This window comes from Martes martes, assembly GCF_963455335.1.
Source record: "Martes martes genome assembly, chromosome: 12".
NCBI lineage: Eukaryota > Metazoa > Chordata > Mammalia > Carnivora > Mustelidae > Martes > Martes martes.
Genome location: NC_137900.1, coordinates 7,822,070 through 7,843,186, shown reverse-complemented (window position 1 = coordinate 7,843,186; position 21,117 = coordinate 7,822,070). Strand labels below are relative to the sequence as shown.

Sequence of the window (21,117 nt, the reverse complement as noted above, 5' to 3'; positions counted from 1 at the left end):
ATTTGATTTCGGATGAGGTGGGGGTGGGGAGTTGACTTGGCCATGACTCACAAGAAAGCAGCTGCTAGGACAGTCCTTCCTGGTACCTGCATTCCTTTTGTGAATTGCCTCCAGGAGGGAGGCGACGGGCATGTAACTTCCACTGGATGGTCACACCCGGAGTTTTGCCTAATGACTTACAGGACACATCCTACATCCCTCAAGAGGCCACCTCTCTAAGTCAGTTACTTGTTACTAACAGAAAACTCGGTCCAAACGGACATAGGCAACAAAGAGAATTTACTGGCTCAGGTAAGTGAGAAATCCTACAGAATCAGCGCTTGCAGGAGAAGCTGACCTCCAGTGAGGCTGAAGGTCAAGTTTGGGTGCCATCTCTCTGAATCTCTCAGCCTCTTCTCCAGGAGTCCACTGGCCTTCAAACTGGCTCCCGTTGTCATGGTGCAATCACCATTCAAGTTCTGGTCCAAGGTCCATATACCACATTGCTTCCGAGAGGGTGCGTTTCTAACGCAGCAGAGGTCCTGAGCGTCATTGTCGTTGGACAGACCTGAGTAATGTGCTTGGGGCTGAGGCATCCCACCCATGGGGCCGGGACAAGGCCAGCGGCTGATGGGTTGAGGCCCTCGAATCAATCACAGAGGCTGAAGGAGGTTATGCTGGGGACTTTAGAACAGTGGTTCTCAAAGTGTGTTTCCTGACCAGTGGCATTAGCATAGTCTGGAGACTCGTAAATACGGATTTTCACCATCCATCCCAGACTTGCTAAATCAGGCACTACAGGGTGGGGCCCAGCCATCCTTGTTTGAATAAGGCCTCCAGGTGATTCTGATGGAGCTGAAGTTTGTGCCAGCTAGCTGGTTTAGACCGTCAAGCGCTCCCCACGAGGTCTGGAGGGGGCTGAATTGCATGCACTTCACTGGGCTGTCACACTGACAGAAAAGGATACAGTGGAGGTGTCAGAAGTTACAAAATCCTTTCAAAGGGGAAAGTTCATTTCACGTCTTCCTGTGGCACCGCCACGGGGTAAGCAGAAATTCAAACTAGCAACTGACCTGAGGATTACTCCTGCTTCCCTTTCCGGCTGGCAACCGGGGCTTTAGGCAAAGCAACACCCAACACCACGTGTGCATTTTCTGTGCGCCCTACCCCACTCACCCCAGAGAGTTTGGACAAATACACGAATGCATATTTGAGAAAAGTAAAGCTACTTGGCTGTTCAAACTGCATCGAAGAAGGCATTCTCTAGGAAAGTTCCTTAGTCATGGCTCATCTTGGGAATCGGCCGGAGTAAGATTACACACGCAGCCCCTTGGGACAGACAGGATACCCACTGAGTTATGACCTCCAAGGGAGGAGCTGAGAACCTGCACATTCTGCAGACACTACCAGGAAGCCTTATGGATTATCCGGGTTTCTCGAAAACCCTATTCTAAGAGATACGTCCAAAGGGCTGGAGAGAAACATCTCACAAAGGAATTCTATGAACATTTCTTTTCTTTTTTTTTTTTTTTTTTTAAGATTTTATTTATTTATTTGACAGACAGATCACAAGTAGGCAGAGAGGCAGGGAGAGAGAGAAGGGAGGAAGCAGGCTCCCTGCTGAGCAGAGAGCCCGATGCGGGGCTCGATCCCAGGACCCTGGGATCATGACCTGAGCTGAAGGCAGCAGCTTTAACCCACTGAGCCACCCAGGTGCCCCTCTATGAACATTTCTGAGTGCACATAACAGTTTCTTCCTAGTCCCCTCACTACCAGAGCCTCCTAATTGTCCTTCCTCTAGACCAACCTGCTTCCCAACTCCAACATTCTTTATACCACTGCCAGAGTGAACGTTCTAGAATGCACTGGTTATCAGAGCTCCAATCAAAACCCATCACAACCATGGTTTCCTCCAGGGAAGAGAGCTAGATGTGTTCCCAGGGAAGGACTTAGCTAGGTGTTACTGCCAATAGTATTTTATTTGGAGGCAGCAGTGGGCTCATATATATATATTTTTTATTTACAGAAGTAAATTAGCAAATAAAGAGAGACATAACTGTACCAATTATAGTAATATCAATATAATTCTGTGCCCTGAGAATAAAATTAAATACAATTTTTTAAAGTAAAGAAACAGAATATGTCAATATTTCTGGGTACTCAGAGTATGCTTTTAAAAATTCTTTTTCGGCAGGGGCGTGCCTGGGTGGCTCAGTGGGTTAAGCCTCCGCCTTCAGCTCAGGTCATGATCTCAGGGTCCTAGGATCAAGCCCCACATCAGGCTCCTTGCTCGGCAGAGAGCCTGCTTCTCCCTCTGCCTGACGCCCCCTGTTTGTGCTCTCTAATAAAGAAATAAAATCTTTATCATTTCTTTTTCTCTGCGTTTTATAATTACTCCTTTGTGAATCACATAACTTAATAAATATTTCAAAATTTAAACGAAAAGCCATCACCAGTCCTCACCATGGCCTACAGGATGAAGGCAAAGTGTTCTCATGACATCGTACAGGTCCCCACACAAGCCAGTCCCCCCCTCTCCTTCTTAGCTTTCTTCCCCACCAGTAGTCGACTTGAAACTCACCCTTGAAGCATTCTGTATCTCTTGTATTTCCTTGAACACTCTTTGGCCTCTGTTCCCTCTGCTCACCTCAGTCTTCCTTCCCCATTCACCCAGCGCATCGGCCAGGTTAATGCCAGGTAAGGCTAAGCTAACAAAATCCCAGGAGATGAACGCAACACAGGTTTATTTTGCATTCACTCTGTGTAAAGAGGCTTCAAGTTTCTTCTCCAAAGACCCAGGTAGTAAATATCTTGGGCTTGGTGAGCAACATATGATTTCTGCTGCATATTTTTCTTCTTTGTTTTGTTCACTTATTGTTTTGGGGGTGGGTTGTGGTTTTTTTCGTACAATCTTTAAAAAAACATACAAACCATTCTATTACTCATAGGCCATCCAAAAACAGGCCACTGACCGTTTGCTGACCTCTCCTCTCTATGCCTATTGCCAGATACATGCAGACAGCACAGAATTACTCATGAAGTCATTCACACTGGGTCCATGAGACAGTCGTATCTTGCACATTTCTTATCATTAGCAGACAAAAAGCAAGGGTCTCATTCAAGCAATGAAATGCCCCACTCTGCAAATGACACCCTGTGACTTCTCGCAAATAGTTGCCCCAAACTCGCCCTTCAGTGGGGCATTTCGACCATAGTGGGGCCAGAAGGTACAACCCTACCAAGTGACCATGACTTGGTCAAAATGATGACTCTACTCAGCTCTGAGTCAACTTCCCTGGGAAGCCTCTTCTGACACCCCAGTTCCCCAGTCAGATGAGCTACCCGCCCCTATAATCTCGCAGAACCTTGAGCTTCCCCGGGTCGTGCTCTTTCTCTGCCGCCCCGACCAGATCCTGAGCTCCCTCCGGTTGGCATCTCCCTATGCCCACTGCAGAGCACAGGGCCACCTCCAAGGGATGCCCGAAGCCTGTTGCCTCAGCAACAACAAAAAAATGTGATGGACTGTGGGAGTGAACGCTTGCCTCTGTGTTTACCTGAAGGCTTCTGAATCTAGCAGTGTCAACCTTCCTGAGGCCAGTTGGTTCAACCACACCCATCTCCTCTCATGATAAATTTCTTGTTTTTGTTACACAGTTATTTTCTGTATTAATTAAGTTCATTTCTTCTTATAATTGTTTTGTCCTATCACTGCTTTGCAGAGAGCTGGTCCTTGAGGCCACAGAGCGCTCTGACTTTATGTGGCTTAGTTTTGCTCTCGGCTTATAGGTCAGAGGGCAGGCACAGAGAGGCACAGTGATTTTCCTAAGTTACACAGCCAATTAGAGGTCCAGCTAAAAGTTATGGTTTGGTTCAACAACAAAGCTATCAGATTGAACACATAGCCTCAGCTAAGTTCACCAACAGTTTATTTATATCCCTTGGAGGGGCAGAAAGCATAATACATGTTTGTCAACTGAAACTCTACTGTACCATATCAGGGTTTAGCTTGTAGTACCCGTGCATTCATCTCTGAGAAAAATACAAAATGCAAGCCACACGGACCGTTTATTAACACTGTGCTTTTCCATATGGATTCCACTCACCCCTCTACCACCTTTCCTTAACTGCAGATCTTTCAGAACCCTGAAAATATTGAAGGCAATGTGCCCCAAAGGTTTTACCATCACACCTTAAGGCCTGTTAGGAGAACAACACCTACATCCATTTTCGGCATAAGACAAATCTGAATTCAATTTCACATGCAACATGTGCACGGCTCTGCGGTTGGAACTAAATGTACAATCACGGAGTGGGCAAAACAGCGTTCGGAATGAGCGACCGTGTAACCCTCCACCAAAACAGAGTGAAGCCCCTTAATGTTTATCAGTTAGCAATCCTGATGTCCCCTGTCCCCACCAAAATGTATCCTGATCTCCAATTTTCCTTTTCTTGCAATCTCCTGGATACAGTAAGTTCCTCATAAACATCCCCTCTGATGGCTCGCCTTGACAAATGCCTAGAAGCACCAGGGCAAAGAGAATATAGCTAAGCAGTTCCCACCACGTCTCAGATCACCAACAGAACACCTCTAGAACACGGTCCTATTGAAACTGGCAAAGTTTGGGTTACTTTCAATCTGAAAATAACTTTAAAAAAAAAGAAAAAGGAAAAGAATGAGAAAATATGTAAACCCTTTATTTAAGATGGAGAAATGGCTCATCGAGCCCTCCAACTCTTGTTAAGTGCTTCATAGACCACCCGAGACAACGCACCTCAGCCAGGCGAAAGTGTGCTAGGAAACTGAAGTAAACACACACCCAAAACAAATTACAGGCTCAGGTCCTGCCAGGCACCAAACGAGAATCAGTCCTTAATCTGAATCTTGCCACTACTTCCTTTTTTCTTAAGCCTTATAATTAAATGTTACAAAGTGTATCCACAAGAATAAACCTAGGTTCCCCCTCCCCCCCCAAACAAGAAAAGGTTAAGCTTTTAATTACAGGCCCTCAAACTATCATTTTGTGCAATTAGCAATTAACTCTAATCGTTGACGAGTGAATGCAGGGCTGCGCTGGCAACCCCCCTCCTCCCAGCCCGGGTTATTTCAGTCCCGTTCTATCCCAGAGAACAAGCCACACACTCATGCACCCTCACACACACACACACACACACACACACACACACACGCCCTCTCTCATTGAAAAGCACGTTCAAATTTTAGCGAAAACAGCATCTCGGCGTGCGACGGAGACAGGCACCCCGAACCCCACCTCGGAGCAGCCCAAAGGTCTCGAGCCCGTCCGCTCCGTCACTTTCGGGCGGAGGGAGGAGGCCCGAGGAAGCCGCTACCTACCAGCCTGCCCTTGGGGCGCAGGAGAGGGTGGCAGAGAGGGAGGGAGGGAGGGAGGGAGAGATGCTTGCTGCCCTTGGCAGCGCGGGTCCCCCCGGCCGCCGGCCCCGTTAGCTGGCGGGCGGGCGGTGGCGAGAGCGGCGCGAGTTGCATCAGCGCTAACCGCTGCTGCCGCTGCATTCGCCGCCGCCGGCGGCCGGGAGGCGACAGTAAGGACTGTAGGGAGCGCACGGCTGCGGCGGCGGCAGGTTCCCGAGATCAGGAAATTAGGGCAGGCACCGGGGATTGGAGGCGAGGGCGGCGCGCGAGCCAACCAGCGGCCGCCCCGGGCCCCCGTGAGCCCCAGGCGGACGCGCGGAGCAGCCGGGCCCCAGGAGCAGCCCGGGTGGCAGCGGCGGCCGCGGCCACTCACGCACGCACACACACTCCCGCACCCCCGCGCGGGCACCCGGCTGCCCAGAGCTTACAAGAGCAGCGCGTCGGGGGAAAGGAGGGCTGAAGCCGCCGCTCCCCCCCACCCCCACCCCCCGTCGCTGACCACTCCCCCTCCTGCTCCCTCCTCGCCGCTCACCCCGCGCTCCGGCAGCCGCCAGTGTGGGTGCTCCGCGGCCGGCTCCGCTCTCCTCTGCCTTCTCCTCGGCTCTCGGCTCCCCACCCCCTCTCCCTCCCCTCCTCTGCCCTCCCCTCCTCTGCAGCGCCCGCATTATTTTCTGCCGGCAGGCTCCGCGTGCACGGCTGCTGCGGCCCGGGGAGGTGGGTGGGTGGGTGGGTGGGTTGGCTGGTGGGGAGGAGATTGTGCAAGTTGGAGGGGAGGGGGTGCCCTCTTCTTCCCTGCTCCCTTTCCCCCTTTCTAACTCCTTCCCCTCCTCCTCCCCCTCCCCCCTCCCCGCCCCCACCTCCTCCCTCCTTCGCGAAGGGCTGGTAACTTGTTGTGCGGAGCTAGCGAGCGGCGGCGGCGGCGGCGGCGGCACCATCCAGGCGGGCACCATGGGCACGTCCGCGCGCTGGGCGCTCTGGCTGCTGCTCGCGCTGTGCTGGGCGCCCCGGGAAAGCCGCGCCACCGGAGCGGGTGAGTGAGGACGCGCCCCTCCGCCGGCTGCCCGGACCCAGCCGGGGCGCCAGGGGGCCCCGAGGCGCGGGTCTCCTTTTGCCCACCCCCCTCCTAGGAGGCGCCTCTCCGCTCTGCTCGCCTTCTTTCCCTCCCAACCCTGGTGGCGCCTCTGAGCTGACTGTCAGCGCCGCGGCCACGGGGAGCCGGGCTTGGGGGACAGCGGGATTTGGGGTGTCCTAAAGCCTCGCCTGAACTAGTCTTCATTCCCTTACACTCCGTCCCCCAAAGCCACTGTTTTGCCCCGTTTTTCACCCCGCTTGGCCGGGGCTGGGGAATGTGGGCTTCTGAGCTTCTGAACAATGGTTCTGTCTGCTCTGCCAGGCGGAGTGTTAGGAAGGAGGCAGAGGGCCGGGTCGGGCCGAGCGGTGCGCGGGAGCCCGGGGCACGCTCCTGGGACTCGAGGGCGGGTGGGAGTGTTCGGTGGACGAGGGTGGGCGTCCCCGGGGACGCGGGGCGCCGGGTGCGGGTCCCGGCAGCGAGTCCCCGGTGACGGGGAGCGGGCGCACGTTCGATGGGCGGCAGCCGGGAGGCTCCAGGGAGCCACTTCAAGTGCGCAGCCTGCGCACCCGGACTGCGACTCCCCGGGCGCCGGGGGTCTCTCTGGAGTAGGGGTTGGAGGGCGAGTGCGGTCTCAAACAGGACTCCCCGCTGGGGGTTCCACCTCTTCTCCCCGCTCCCCCCCGTCCCCCCTCGCGCCGTGTTTGTAAACCTCTCGGGTCTCCAGTGTAGCTGAGCGGGGGGGAGGGGAGCGCAAGGAAGACTTAATCAGGTTAGTTTGCTGATCTTCGTTCCCGGTGAGATTTCCTCGAGAGGAATTGAGTCCTAATCTAGTGACTGTGTAATTAGCCTTCATTCCAAACAATAGATCAAAGGGAATAGCGCGAGAGAGCTGGTGTGTGGCGCTGGGGACTACTGTCGAGTGCCCCGGGTCTGCCGCACTGGGCCCGGGAGCCCTGTCCTCGGCCACTCTCCCAGTTGGAGCCGCACAACTTTCCTGGGCAGAGGACAGGAAGCCCTTCTACGGATTCGGTCAGAGTCCCGGCGCGTCCCTGAAGTGATCTTGACAGGACGCGGCGGGCCCTGCTGGCCAGCTCCGGGGAAGTGGACAGAAAGCTGCCCCCGATCCGAGCACCCATTCCAGAGTCCCAGCTCCTACCGCCCGCTGGCTCCGGAGGCCCGCCTGCCTGCAGTCACGTGGCTCCTGAAGTGAGCCAACTTTAAAGTGTGCGGCCAGGCAGTCTCGGGCCATACCTGGGGGGTTTGAAGCCTCCCGGTGCCCCCCCTGCCCTTTGGCTCGGACTATCCCGAGCGAGCGTGTGAAGCTGGGACGGGCTTTTCTGCCCTTTGCGATTGGCTGGCCGCCCGATCACGTTTGGGTTGGTCACATGGCTCCGCGAACTCAGCATATAGCAGCCTGAGAAGTATGCTCTGCGAGGGGACGTGTGACGCCGGACAGGCTCCCCCGCACTGTTCTCCCAAAACCTTCCCCCGACCTGGACTCCTGGAAAAAGGCGAGTCGTGGAGACAGCCTCTGATGGGTAACAAACCTCAGAGCCTGGAAAAGGCCTGCCTACAAGAATTTTCAGACTGGAACATTAATCATTAATGGATGAGCAATCCTAACTTATTAAATGATTTCTCGGAATAGTACCGTGACTTGTATTCTACTTTTCATAACATTTCAAAAGAGTAAGGTATACCAGAAACTCTTGATAAACAACCTTCCTGGAGGTGAGAGAAAGGGTTTTTTGCTGCGTGTTTTCTTTTAATGTGACATGTAATAACTTTCCCTTGGAGGTTAACTTTATTCTATAGAACGCTGAGAATGCCCTTGAACTGCTGAAATGAGTTAGTTGGCCTTGTATGCGGTAGGTGAGGGTCCCTTTGACTCCCCTGTGTCACATGTGAAATATGTGACATGCCATGAATAGTGAAAAACAAAAGCCCACGCAAGACATAAATTTTCAAAGGAAAGGGGGCACATCGTTTTTCCACTGGATAGAATCTGGGACTGGCTGAGGAGGTACTGATCTTACGCCAACCCAGACTGACTCCTCTCTGAAGTTCAAAGCCCCAGGGTGTGTGAGTTGACCTTTTGGTCCTGGTTTTGTATACATCCCTTCTTCTCACCCCCTTCAAAACCTCCCCCCGCCAAATACACTCATGGTACTGGTCTAAAATGCTCTAGGACAGGGCAAGGATGTTCTCAGATCCTGACCGAAAACTTCAACCAGGCTAACAAGAGAAGTTGAAATTCAGGAGTGGAGTTGCACTCCTGATTGCAAATCCTTGGGAATTCTAGTACATTTCTAGTACATTTCCTCCAGCCTAAGGTAGTCAAGATTAGGATGTGGGCTACCACATACTCATTAAAGCCAGAGCCTAGAAGAACCAAGGTTTGAGGAGGGCTGTTCAGAAATGGCTAGCAACTAGCAAAAGAGGAGACAGAAACTTTTCTGACCGTGGGGAAAGGTTCGTGAAGCTAGCAGTACTAGCTTTAACCCAGAGGGAGAAGAGAAAATAAACTTAACTCCCATCCCCTTGCAGCAAGGGAAACTGACAGCAATCCTAATCCTCATTCAGACCAAAGAACAAGCATGGGAACCCGGATTCTTTAAAGGAGGATCACCAGGCAAGTGACAGCTTCCTGGAGTCTGAGCCCCTCCCTCCCATGAATCGGCCTTTTGCTCCCTTCACATGACATTTAGCTAGAATGTCTGTCCTGTGTTGTTTTGATTCTCGGCTTTTACTGCTTGTGTCCCCAGATTCCTCGTGCATGTATAAAGGCCAGATTCAGCAGTGCAGCCCAGTATTGCGACCGTACCGTGATCAATTGCATACTGAAGCACTTAGCATTGCTAGCAAGGTTAATTATGGCAGTCTCCATGCTTCGAAGAAGGGAGGTCCTGATTTAAGTGTTTCTGCCTTTCATAAAGTTGAATAACCATAAATTCGATTTCACTTGAGCAGTTTTACTACCATTTTAGAAGCGATGAAAAGTAGCTCCAAGCCCCTTCGATTCCAGAATTATCAACCTGGTGAAACTTCACAAGAACTCCCAGAGTAGAACATGGCCATAATCAAGGGAACAGGGAGCTCCCAGACACATGGCGTCGGGTTTCCATCCAAAGACTCTGACTCTGAAAGACTCAGAGCACAGCATACGCGTACAGATAACTCATGTTAAATACCTAGACTGTTCTCTATTTCTTCAGAATGTGAATGATGCTGTCCTTTTTGGTAGAGGGAAAAAATGATCAAGGATAGGCAGTTACCTCTTTGACCTTAAGTCACAGTTAAATTTACTTTGGATCCTGACTGTTCTTTGGAAAGTTACCTTCCCATTCTAGCCTACGAGAAATCAAATGCCTCCAAGGGCTATGATAAGGTCTGCAATGGTGTTTATGATAAATGTACCTGCCTTAGGAGAGCCTCTCAGGGTGGGCTGCTCTCCAGGTGGCTAACTGATAGACTCAAAATTGCTTACTATGTTTCCTTCTCCTCTACGTCCATCTCAGAAGAATTCTTAGGGCACAACACGAATAGTACTTCCAACACAAAGGGTCCAAAAGTACCTTCTGCACAGGTGATGGGCAGGATGTACCTGTTGAGCAGAAGCAGCCAGGGACAATTTTTTCTGCCCAGCTAAAGAATTATTAGTTAGATTTGAGGACTGACAGCTTGTTAGCTTTCAGGCTCAATGTGACTTACCTCTATCAGAATCCTGCTTGATAATTTCACTCTGCATTTTTCAGTTGGAATCTGTGTCTCTTTGCTAAGCTCTTCTGTTGGCTTAGCAATAAAAACTCTAAGCCTGGTCAATACCACCTGGTTAGACACGGTAGCCATGCTGCAGGAACTAAAGCAGATGGCAGGTGATACTGTAAAGTTAGCATACTTCTTCCTTCATGTGATGTGTCTTAGGATAGCTTGGGCCTGCTGGTTATTCAAGGGCTCTAAGTTAAGCAAGAGCACGCATGCCTCCCAGGTGCCATGATATTAAGGACAGAGATTATGCAAAAAAAAAAAAAAAGGGGGGGGGGCCTTAATGTTTGCTTGGAGAGCCTTTGATGACTTTAAATTTTAGAAATGCTCCAGAACCAGTGGAGGAGGGGAAGGGTGTGCACGCTCTTGCATTAAGAAGTAACTTTGGAGGCAGAAACTTTTAAGATGGGACCACTGGCTGGAGTGGTTGATCTTGCCACCAACTTGGGTTTTCTGGGTTGGCCCTACTGGCTAGGAGCCTTTATGTATATAGATGTGGTTTGGGGGGCTGGAGGGGTGGGGCTTGCAATTTGCCAAGAGAGATGATAAAACCTTAGTTGATGGACAACATTTGCAAACTACTTCACGTGTTAGATTCAGTTCTTTTCCCCCCAAACACTGAGTTAACACGGTTCCTATTTTATAGACTGCCTCTAGTCTTTCTTTTTCCAAAGAAGCCTTCCCAAGATCTGAGTTATTAACTGATCTGTAGGTTCACGAAGTAGGTGGTAGGTTGATGGCGACATTCCTCATACTTCTGCTTAAAACACTTGACGTCCATCTACGGAGCACCTACCGTGTGCCATTTGGCACCAGCAGGCATGGTGGTGGGCGTGGACACAGTAACTAGGGAGTTGGTCCTTTCTTTCATGGCGTTTGGTCTAGTGGGGAAGTCAAACCAGGAAATCAGTGCTCCAGCTACAGCCCGGCCTAGAAGTTCTGGAGAGGAGTGAGCAGACCCAACGCTGAAGCCTTAATCATAAAATCACAAAAGAGGCATCAAAGAGAGCAGTTAAAGGTTGCTGGAGTTCCCACCTGCTACCTCCGTTACACAATACGATGCTTCCCAATTGTCACCAAGAACATAGACTCTAATGTGACAAAGCCAGACACTATTCCATGTCCTCAGACGACCTTACGAAAGTGATCGGATTTGAGCAGCCACAGGTGGCAGCCAGCATTCCCAAAGAGCATGAAAGCGCGGCCCAAGTGAAATCCAGTTCCCGCGTATCAAATTTATGACACTACCAGTTAGCTGCCACTCCTGTTCCCTGCGTCCCGGAAGCTTGGTCCTCACAGGAAGATGAGGCTGGCACGCCCACACGAACACACTTGCTCTGACAGAGCGATATGGGAAAGCACATGGGTTTTAAATGACCAAGTGCCATAAGGATAATGCACTCCTGTGGGCGCAGGGAACTGGACTCTGTAACTCAGTCTTCCAGAGAATTCTGGCTGGTCAGACAACTGGTCACAAGCTTCAGGTTCAGAAAAGCTGGAAAGAATGCTTCAGAAAGTCTAAAATTCAAACCAGCTTTATTAGTGAATTAGTCAATCAGCTGAGCCATCCAGGAATACTCACGAGTGCCCAAAGATTCTTGAGACATCAGGAACCTGGTCCCAAGCTACAAAGATAAATTCTAGGCCCTTCCTTACGGGGGATCACCATGTGTAGAAACAGAAACAGGCAGATAGGGCAAGCGTCTCTGGACATGGCCACTGTGTGACCAGCAGGAAGGAGCCAGACCACACCCGGTGGGTCAAGAAAAGACGAGGGCCTCCTTCAAGGGGAGACATTGGTGCCCACTCCAGTAGCGAAGTACACAGCAGGGACAGGAGCAAACCAAGACCAAGCAAGAGTGGGCGCATAGGCCTGGGGATCCCTGGGTGTACCCTGGGCAGAGAGCTGGTGAGGACCAATTGGGAAAAGCTGGGGGAAGTAGGGGGGGAACTGAACTCAGCCCTGGGGCCAGTGAGAGGCCTAGACGTGATCCCATCCTTGGCCCTTCAAGCCATTCTAGGTTGCTTGAATCACCATGCTGATATGGATAGAGAATGTGGCGGCCAGGAGGCAGAGGGACAGGAGACACAGTTAGGTCAAGTGAGGGATGAGAGCCTGGACGGGGCTGGGCTTGGTGGCAAAATGTCAGGGGAGAAGAATCCAGGCTTTCTATGGGACCAAGGGTTTAGAGGAAGTGATACAGCCCCTCAAGGATAGGGGCTTCTGACAAAGAGAAGACAGATTTTAGGAGAACCTCTTCACCGTGCATGCCTGTTAAGGCATCTAGATTTTACCCACCTAATGGGTACAGACGTTTCGCCTCACACTGTCACCATAATGTCCGTTGCAAGTGTGGCATTTACCCCCCATGCCCATCCGGCGATGGGCGTGTGGCTTATGGGGCCGGGACTACATATTCCAACCCTGAAATGGACCCAGTCCCTTCCATGGTGGGCTGGATCGTAGCCTCCTCACCTTTGGGCAGTGGTTTCAAAGTATGGTCGGGAACCAGCAGCGGTCAGTACCATCTGGGAATACGGAAAGGCAAGCTTGGGCCCCACTCTGCTCCTGCTAAACCTGAAAATCTGGGGGGAGGGGCTCAGCACGGGTTCTAACAAGCCCTGTGGGCTCGGGTGCAAATGAGAACAGGAGCACCCCCGACCCAGCACTCGCCGTCTACCACCCACAGGAACGAATAACTTGCCAATATGCTCCGACTTGACCAATGTTCCCTAGACTAGAAAGACAAGCCCTGGCGTCCTTCTAGGAAAAACCCTGCTGAGGACACTTGAGTGGCTTTTTTTTTTCCTTATGAAAATGGGGCAGGGAGGGAAGATAGCCTTGTCTTTCAACAGTAAGACTGTGTTAGGATAGTATCATCTTGACAGATGAAACTGCCTAATTCTGGATCGATTTAAACGGACTCTACTACCCAAATTACCAAAAGCAAAAGCGACAGAATATTCCAGCAGGAAGCTGTCCTGAGTTCGAGGTGCTCTAGGCTGTGGGCGTGCTCAGGGCCGAGGCTTCTGGAACTGGACTGCCCAGGGTTCAGTCTTGCTTTCTGCGCAGGCTGATCTTGGGCAAGAACCACGCTACCCCTGTCCATACTCCTCTTTCCTGATACATAAAAGGGGGAATAGTCGCGCTCAGAGTGTAGAATTTAGAATTTAGGTGTGAATTGTAAGTCTTAGAGGCGTGTTTGGCCAACGATTTTAAGCACTTGTTTACCCAGGGTTCTTAAGATCATCTCACCGATGTCGGTGGAGAAACTGACAAGTGAGCGGTAAGATTCACTTATTTCAGTGAATCGCAAGGATGAACCGAAGTGTTCAACAGCTTCTAGCTGGTTCTTCCAAGTGTTTTAGAGGCTGACGTGAAGGCCAGAGCACAGCCTTTGTGCCTGACGGCGGGGGCCGTCTTCCTTCCTCCCTCTCACTCACTAACCTCTCCAGAGAGAAAACCACTCTGCTGACTCGCAAGTCTGCTTGTCCTAAAATGAGTTTTAGCCTATGAATAGAAAGATTGGCATGAAAGCAGCAGCAGTAGTGAGCCTGACTAAAAATAAATGCCCTTGGCGGCCCCGAAGTGGCAAACCAAGTGGACTGAAGAAATTCCTCTAGATAACAGCCTAGAGGAGGAGAGGGAGAGCCATCGGACTCCTTGGGCCTGCCGGTCCCCGGGGAGCGGCAGCCAGAGCCTCTCGGTGCAAGTTCAAGTTCAGGTCTGCGCCTGATACCCAGAACCTCCCTGTAGTCTGGGCAGCTCGGAGCCCTCTAGGGAAATGCCTAGCCCACGTGGAAGGCTGGCAATTTACTAGAAGGTCTATGCAATTCTCCACTGAAACTTCCCTGTTCCCCGTTAACCCCTGCAGGGACAGTCAGACAGCAGCAGGCTGACTTCTCTATGCATGTAAACCCCCGAGTTTCTTGGAGCCGGTGACCTGCCAACATGGCTGGGTAGTAGCGCTCACTCCTTAGGTAAGCAAGGCTCCTGGGACAAGGCACCTTGACGTCAGTTTGCAGCGTCGGATTCTCCCCGTGCGAGGGACAGAATTAGCAAGTTAGCCTCTGACACTCCTGGGCCTTCATTCATTATAAATGCAAAAAGCTGTGACGACGTACATATGTGACGAGGTGCCAGCGACTTCCAACATCCCCCCCACCCCACCCCGGCACCGACCCAGAGGGGCAGGGATATTCGTTCTAAGTATTAGAGCTGAAAGAAAACCCAGATGGAGGCCAACAGTTCGATTTCTTAAAGCGATAGAAAGAACCCTTTCCAAATGCTTACACAAAACCCTAGTATTGAAACAGAAAGCCTTCCTGGTTGAAACAGGCAAAACACACGGGGTTCCCCACGGTCACGGCCTTTCTCCCCCAACTTTAACCACACTTTTGGTGCTAAGCCATTCCTATGAAACCCTGTGGCTTTGAGGAACCTGCTCAAAACCACATTTTCCCCTCACTGTTCACCTTTCTGAGCAGATAGGTCTGGGGATACCGGCTGCCTAGAGCTTCTACTCTTAGGGTCATTTTTTGAGGCAGTGGTGGTTTTAGCTTAGTCCAAGAATTAAAAGCACCGGGGGAGGGGGCAGGTGTCTGGGTGACCCAGTCAGCTGAGCATCCCACTCTTGGTTTAGGCTCAGGTTGTCATCTCAGGGTCGTGAGATCGAGCCCCACGTCGGGCTTCAAGCTCGGTGCAGAGTCTGCTTAGAACTCTCTCTCCCCTGCCCTTTCCCCCTTCTCCTCCCCTCCTACTCTCTCTCTAAAATAAATAAGTCTTGGGGGAAAAAAAATCCACAAAAGCACCTCGGGTGGAGACGATGTCAAGCTCAGGCTGTTCCCTTTATGAAAGGAGAACGCTGAACCTGGGACGTAACTGTCATGGATGAAAATAGACTTTGGGTCCACAGCCCTGTAATCCCCCAACGCTCTGGAAACCCAAAGCTTCTTAACTTGTTTGGTGCTGTCGGTCCTCCTGGAGGCTCTGTAAAACGGCATTCCCAGCTGAGCCCCCGAGGTGCGAGGGAGAATCTTCTTGAACCTTGGACAGAAGACGCACAGCCCTACTACGGTCTGGCTGAGGTCCCAGTACCGGGACGGGGTGGGGGTGGGGGGGCTCTGGCCACTTCGCAGGGCCGGGAGTTCAACGGAACCAGGAGCGCTCTCTGCCCGGGAGCACTCTGCCATAACAGAGTACTTAGATAACAAGAAACTGAGGCACAGCCATCAGGCCTACAGTCTTTACTCATCTCTCTTTAAAGAGAGGGTCCTTTAGAAAGGCAGCCGGCCAGACTTAGCCCCCGTGACCCCCACCCCGCTCATCGAGTCAAGGAGAAGCAACATGCAGTATCCTTCTTCCCTCTCCCCCGCACCGTTCTCCCTGGTAATGCAGAGCCCTGCGTGTGTCCTGGCGAAAACACAGCTTTAGGGTAACTGGGCAGAAGCCTTAGGAAAATCGGGCCGAAGTGGCAGTATCTCAGATACGCAAAGGTAGAAATGAAACTCCTTTTTGTCTTACGGTATTGGAATAAACACCAAGAGCGTGCTTGTCTCTCTGTCCTGAATCTGTTCAGTATTGACTTGGAAGCAGTGCTTCTGGGATTTTAATATCATTTATTATTGCGCACAATTAGTTTGCTACAACTAGGCTCAGAGACACTCTTGGAGGTGCTGGTGAGCTGAACGCCAGCCTTATTTTACCTGGGTGCCTGTATTTGATCGCAGGCCGGCTTGAGTGTCTAGGAAGTCTGTAGCTTCGAAGTCAATTTTAAGATCCTCAGTGCCCAGCCCTGAAGGGGAAAACCATCATTTGACACCTAATTTTACGCCCCTGTCCAAGCCTGATTATGCGCCTACCTTTTTGAGCGCGTTGATATCAGTGTCTGAATTTTTGTCTCTTTTTCACTGAGCAAACTTTGTTACTGAAAACCTTTAAAAATAATTCAGAGCCAAAGATTCAGATGTAGTGAAAAGAAGGGCCACGTGCACCCCAATGTTCATGGCAGCAATGTCCACAGTCGCCAAACTGCGGAAGAGAGCAGCGATGCCCTTCAGCAGATGAATGGATAAAGCAGATGTGGTCCATATACACAATGGAGTATTAGGCCTCCATCAGAAAGGATGAATATCCAACTTTTGAGTCAACATGGATAGGATTAGAGGAGATTATGCTGAGTGAAATAAGTGAAGCAGAGAAAGTGAATTATATGGTTTCACTTATATGTGGAACATAAGAAAATAGCATAGGGGACATTAGGAGAAGGAAAGGAAAAGTGAATTGGGAGAAATCAGAGGCGGAGATGAACCATGAGAGACTATGGACTCCAGGAAACAAACTGAGGGTTTCAGAGGGAAGGGAGGTAGGGGGGATGGGTGAGCCCTGTGATGGGTATTAAGGAGGGCACGGATTGCAAGGAGCACTGGGTGTTACACACAGACAATGAATCATGGAGCACTGCATCAAAAACTGATGATGTGCTGTATGGTGACTACCGTAACACAATAAAAAAAAATAAACTTCAGAGCCTCCTAACGGCAGCCTGACTGTTCTCTCCAACTAGATTTCCATCGACATTGTCTGACGACAAATTGCACGCTTACTACTTTTTAAATGAAGTGCTCTAAGTAGGTTCTTAGCACAGCCCTCAAAGGTCGGGGGAAAGAGAACGGAAGCCGGGGCCCCTGCTGCAGATTGCCCCAGCACTGAGAACACCGAGAAGCTCTTGGGATTAGAGTGATGGGTGGGGGGAGGCAGCCGCTTCTCCTATTCAGTTGAACAGGATTAAAACCAGCCCCTGACAGTTCCTGCCAACCTCTACCCTCCTCAATCCCTGATATCTTAAGCCCAGTAAGATACTTGTGGAATGAACAAATGGTATGAGACAGAGGTAAGAAAAGCCACCGAAATCTACTGCTTTCTATCTGGGTCCCAGCTTTACTGGACTCCTGGGAGCAGAGTGGCACACACGGTTTATGAAAACACTGAGTTCCCGAGAACGACACCACCCCCGTAGGGCAACCCTGACTTGGACCGCATTCTCATCTCCCTGGGAGTTAGCCACAAAGCACAGGCTGCCCCCAGAGAAGCCGGGAGTAGCTGACAGTCGGGAGGCCAACGGGAGTGTTGTGTGCCCAGCACAAGAGTTCCAGCCCGTGCCTGTCACCGGCGTGTCTGTTCTTAAACCAGCTGCTGATGCTGGAAGGCGGCAGGACGTCGGAAGGCGTTCTGCTTGGAAGGCCTCCCTCTGGGGCACCCGAATATTTGCAGTCTATGTCTGTTAAACAGCTAGACCCTTGCCTTGTCGCTCAAAGAAATTACCCCCTCCACACGGGCGCACGTGCTCATGATTGGAAACACCCGAACGGTAGCTGTCCCGTGCCAAGCAAGGACAAAAAAGGAAACTAAGTGCTCTGCTTACAAGGATTTGTTCATGCCACCCTGTGAATTAAACATCCATACATCGAGCTTAGGAACGCAGTGAGTTAGAGGAACAGAATCCAGTCTGTGGCTCTCCCTTATTTTTTTTCTCTTCCATCGCTAAGAAGGATCTCCCTTTACCTCTCAACTGTCCCTTCTTGATTTTTATCCCCAAGGCGTTTTGTGAGCGTATCTTTTTCTAATTAGACCTCAGATTCGAAGACAAAGAGCCAAACATTCTACCTCAGTTCTGCCCCCTTCCTTGTGGCCCCTTGTAAATCTCCCTCAGTTTACCTGTAATGGGAACCTCATCCATGAACCGTATAGAATGTGGCCAAGAAATGCTATTAAAGGATTAGGATTTGGCTGTATTACAGCTACACACATGAGTTCAACAAATGAGGGAAATGAGTCCACGGGCAGGTGAGTCCCACCCAACTCCCCACGGCCTCTGGGCCATTGAGGTTCCTTCTCTCTTGGTCTGGCTCCATTGGCCCAGAATCACTACTCCAGCCACCATGCCCAGTTTTCAGGAGTCAGAAAGGAATACAGGAAAATGGGCCCCCATCCCTTAGACAATATTTCCCAGAAGTTCTGTCCTACCATTCCTATTCATATTCTACTAGCCAGACCTTAGCCCCATCCCAGGGTGTGCCTCACTGCAAGAGAGGCTGGGAAATCTAGTCTTCTCCAGATGGCGTTTGCCCAGCTAAGAACTCAATTACTGTCCATCACTGCCCCTGTGCCCGCCCAGCCCTGGAGACTAGAATGTTCTACCCTGCTGAGTCTGCAGCAGTCCCTCCGAGAGGGAGCGTATCCACGGGTTTTGGGTAACTTGCATCTCTCACTTCCCACGCTTGCATCCCAGCTTAGCCAAGTGCTCCCTCTTGATTTTAGGAAGAAAAGCCAAATGTGAACCCTCCCAATTCCAGTGCACAAACGGCCGCTGTATTACGTTGCTGTGGAAATGCGACGGGGACGAAGACTGCGCTGACGGCAGTGACGAAAAGAACTGTGGTGAGTAAGGAGCCCGGCAGCGTCCTGGGCCACCTCACCAGGGTGCGTGCCCGTCACTGAACGTGATGCTCTTATCTTAGCTTCTCAAATGTGTCGCGATTCTGAAAATAAGAGGCCGCTCGTAAGAACTGCTTTGAACCAGGGTCCCAAGAGTCTGTACTTCCTGGTCTAGAGCAGTCTGGTTCTGTGTTTGACACGGGACTACCAGCCTGAGCGTGGAATGTTCACGATCGAGTGACGATTGAGTGGTTTATCGTAGGTCAGGTTTATCGTAGATCTAAGAGCTAGGAGAGGGGATGGGAAGACTAGAAGTAGAGACAGAAGCTTGCTTAGAACAGACTTTCTTTTTATAATTCTCAAATAGCTCTGATTCCCCCCAAAAGAAAGCATCTATTGTAGGCAGAGACTTTTTAAGTCATGAATAGTAAGAAATCCCCTTAGGTTTCAGCAGGTTCATAAACTCCTGACATAGAAACTCCAGGCCAGGGCAGATCACAGATCAGATAAGGATTTTTAAAAAGTCTCTGCCTACAATAGATGCTAATTCTAAAGCTTTAGGCAGGGCGGAAGACAATCTTTCCCCAAGAGAACGGGGATAGACCGTCATGCCCACAGGTATGCACATACCCACAATGATCAAAAGATCATGGTGAGAAATGCCTTACGTTGAGCCACAACAGCTGAGAACTACATGTCAACATGGCCTTTAGGTCAACATGGCCTTTAGGTCACCTTGAATACATGATGAAGGTTATTTTTTCATCCTTTTGTTCTATGGTGTAAAAATCCTGAAACAAGATTGTATGGATGTCGGTGACAACATGGTCATCTGCTATCTAAAGGATGTTATATAAAGACATCCACTCTATAGACTAGAAATACAGAAGAAAAATAGAAGGCAAATGTAGGTAGCTTCAAGCGCCATCTCGTTATGCCCTTACCTGCTTCTCCATGCGTCATTACAAAAATGGCAGCACATAGGCATCATGGCACTTGTCTTATGCTGAGCAACATCATGGGTGCTCACAATGGGAAAACCCATTGTTCTTAGAAAGCAATTATTCTCCTCGTGTTTCAGAAGCCTTCTTTGGCCATCTGACTACCTTAGTAGCAGCTAACCTGGGTCATCTTAGGGATCACCACTGGCTCTTCCTAAAATAGTCTCCACATAAATAACTTCTAGACACATGGCAGGAGGGTTTGGAACAGGTAGGGTGGTAAATATATGTACTCGACATCCCATGAAATGGGAAAAATTAAATATATTCTTGGCCAGCACTGGTCTTTGCCTCCTGGGTATGCAGGTAGAGAAGGAGCGTGGGAACACTGCTCAGGGAAGCTCTGCAAGTTTATTTTGAGATGTTCCTCCCTGGAAGGGAAAAAGGTGCACAGTTGCTTAAAACTCATAAAAGCCGCTTAGTATTTTTCTTGTCCACTATCTCGATATCGAACTGGACTATAGTTTCAGCAGAGCTATTTCTTTCAGGCATGTCAACCAGCATTTTTAGTCAACTGTAGCTTGGAATCCACAAGTCATGTGTTTCCATCAGCACCCCCCTCCCCAACTCAGTCTCTTACAAGCACGAGGCTCACCAGATTGATGAGTAACGTAGACCCTCTGAGCGGGTAACTGGTAGACCTCTTCCCCTGTGGCACACCTACATTTCTATCCATCTCTTAAGGCCCAATTCAAACAGCCTTTCTTTAACCTCCCAGTCTGTGTTCAGAACGGAGAGAGAGGAACTCTGGCAAGTTTCTGTCCCTGTTTATCATTAGCATCAGCACTTGGAAGGAGAGCCGTCTTGCCTACTCCTGTAACATTTTATACATCCTCAAACCACGTGGTCTCTTTACAATGACTCCCCCTGTCCTCTTCCGAGGACCACCGCAGGCTGAACTGCCGCAAACTAGCTCCGCAGATGCTCCCGCACCTTCCGACATGCTCAGGAGCGCGCGAGCCTGGATGTCGCTTTCACCATTAATACTGGGATTTGAGCGTTTCCGTGATTTTTAGAAACACGTGCGAATCTAAGAGCTATGGTGGCCTTTCTTGTTTCTGTGGCTACACAATTCACGGGAAAGAATTATCCCTTCTGGATCATCAGGATTTGTCACCACGTCTTTTGAGTTGTCGGAATGGGCTATAATCACTCTATTTCCCTGTTGCGCCGTGTGGCGGGGGGGGGGGGGGGGTTCTACACTTTGCAAGTTGTCCCTAGCTCAGACCCCAGACTTGAAGCAATCCCTTTCTAGTTCTTAGCGAACTGTCAGCTTTTAGCTGGTTTGCCATTACAGAATATTCATTAGGGAAGAAGAGCAAAAACTGGAAATTTAGGCACATTAGCAAGGACGAATGCAGCTTGGGAAGGAGAAGCCTAGAACACCCTATGTGGCCGCTTACGGAGACCCTCCCTGCCGTCTCTGACTACTTGGTGGGCAAGTGACCAAGGCGCCCAGTTGGCTTAAGAGAGT

At 50.5% G+C, this 21,117-nt stretch overlaps 1 protein-coding gene across 2 annotated transcripts in view; it reads left to right on the top strand.

Annotated features, from left to right (window-relative positions):
* Window positions 1-6,263: 6,263 nt before the first annotated feature.
* The window catches only part of VLDLR (very low density lipoprotein receptor), a 31,298-nt gene continuing 16,444 nt past the window's right edge, over window positions 6,264-21,117 (top strand). For both annotated transcript variants that reach the window (XM_080819586.1, XM_080819585.1), the window contains exons 1-2: window positions 6,264-6,398; window positions 18,526-18,645. In XM_080819586.1, the coding sequence (XP_080675712.1) occupies window positions 6,317-6,398; window positions 18,526-18,645 (202 nt within the window). In that variant the 5' untranslated portion in view covers window positions 6,264-6,316. The remainder of the gene's footprint in view (window positions 6,399-18,525; window positions 18,646-21,117) is intronic.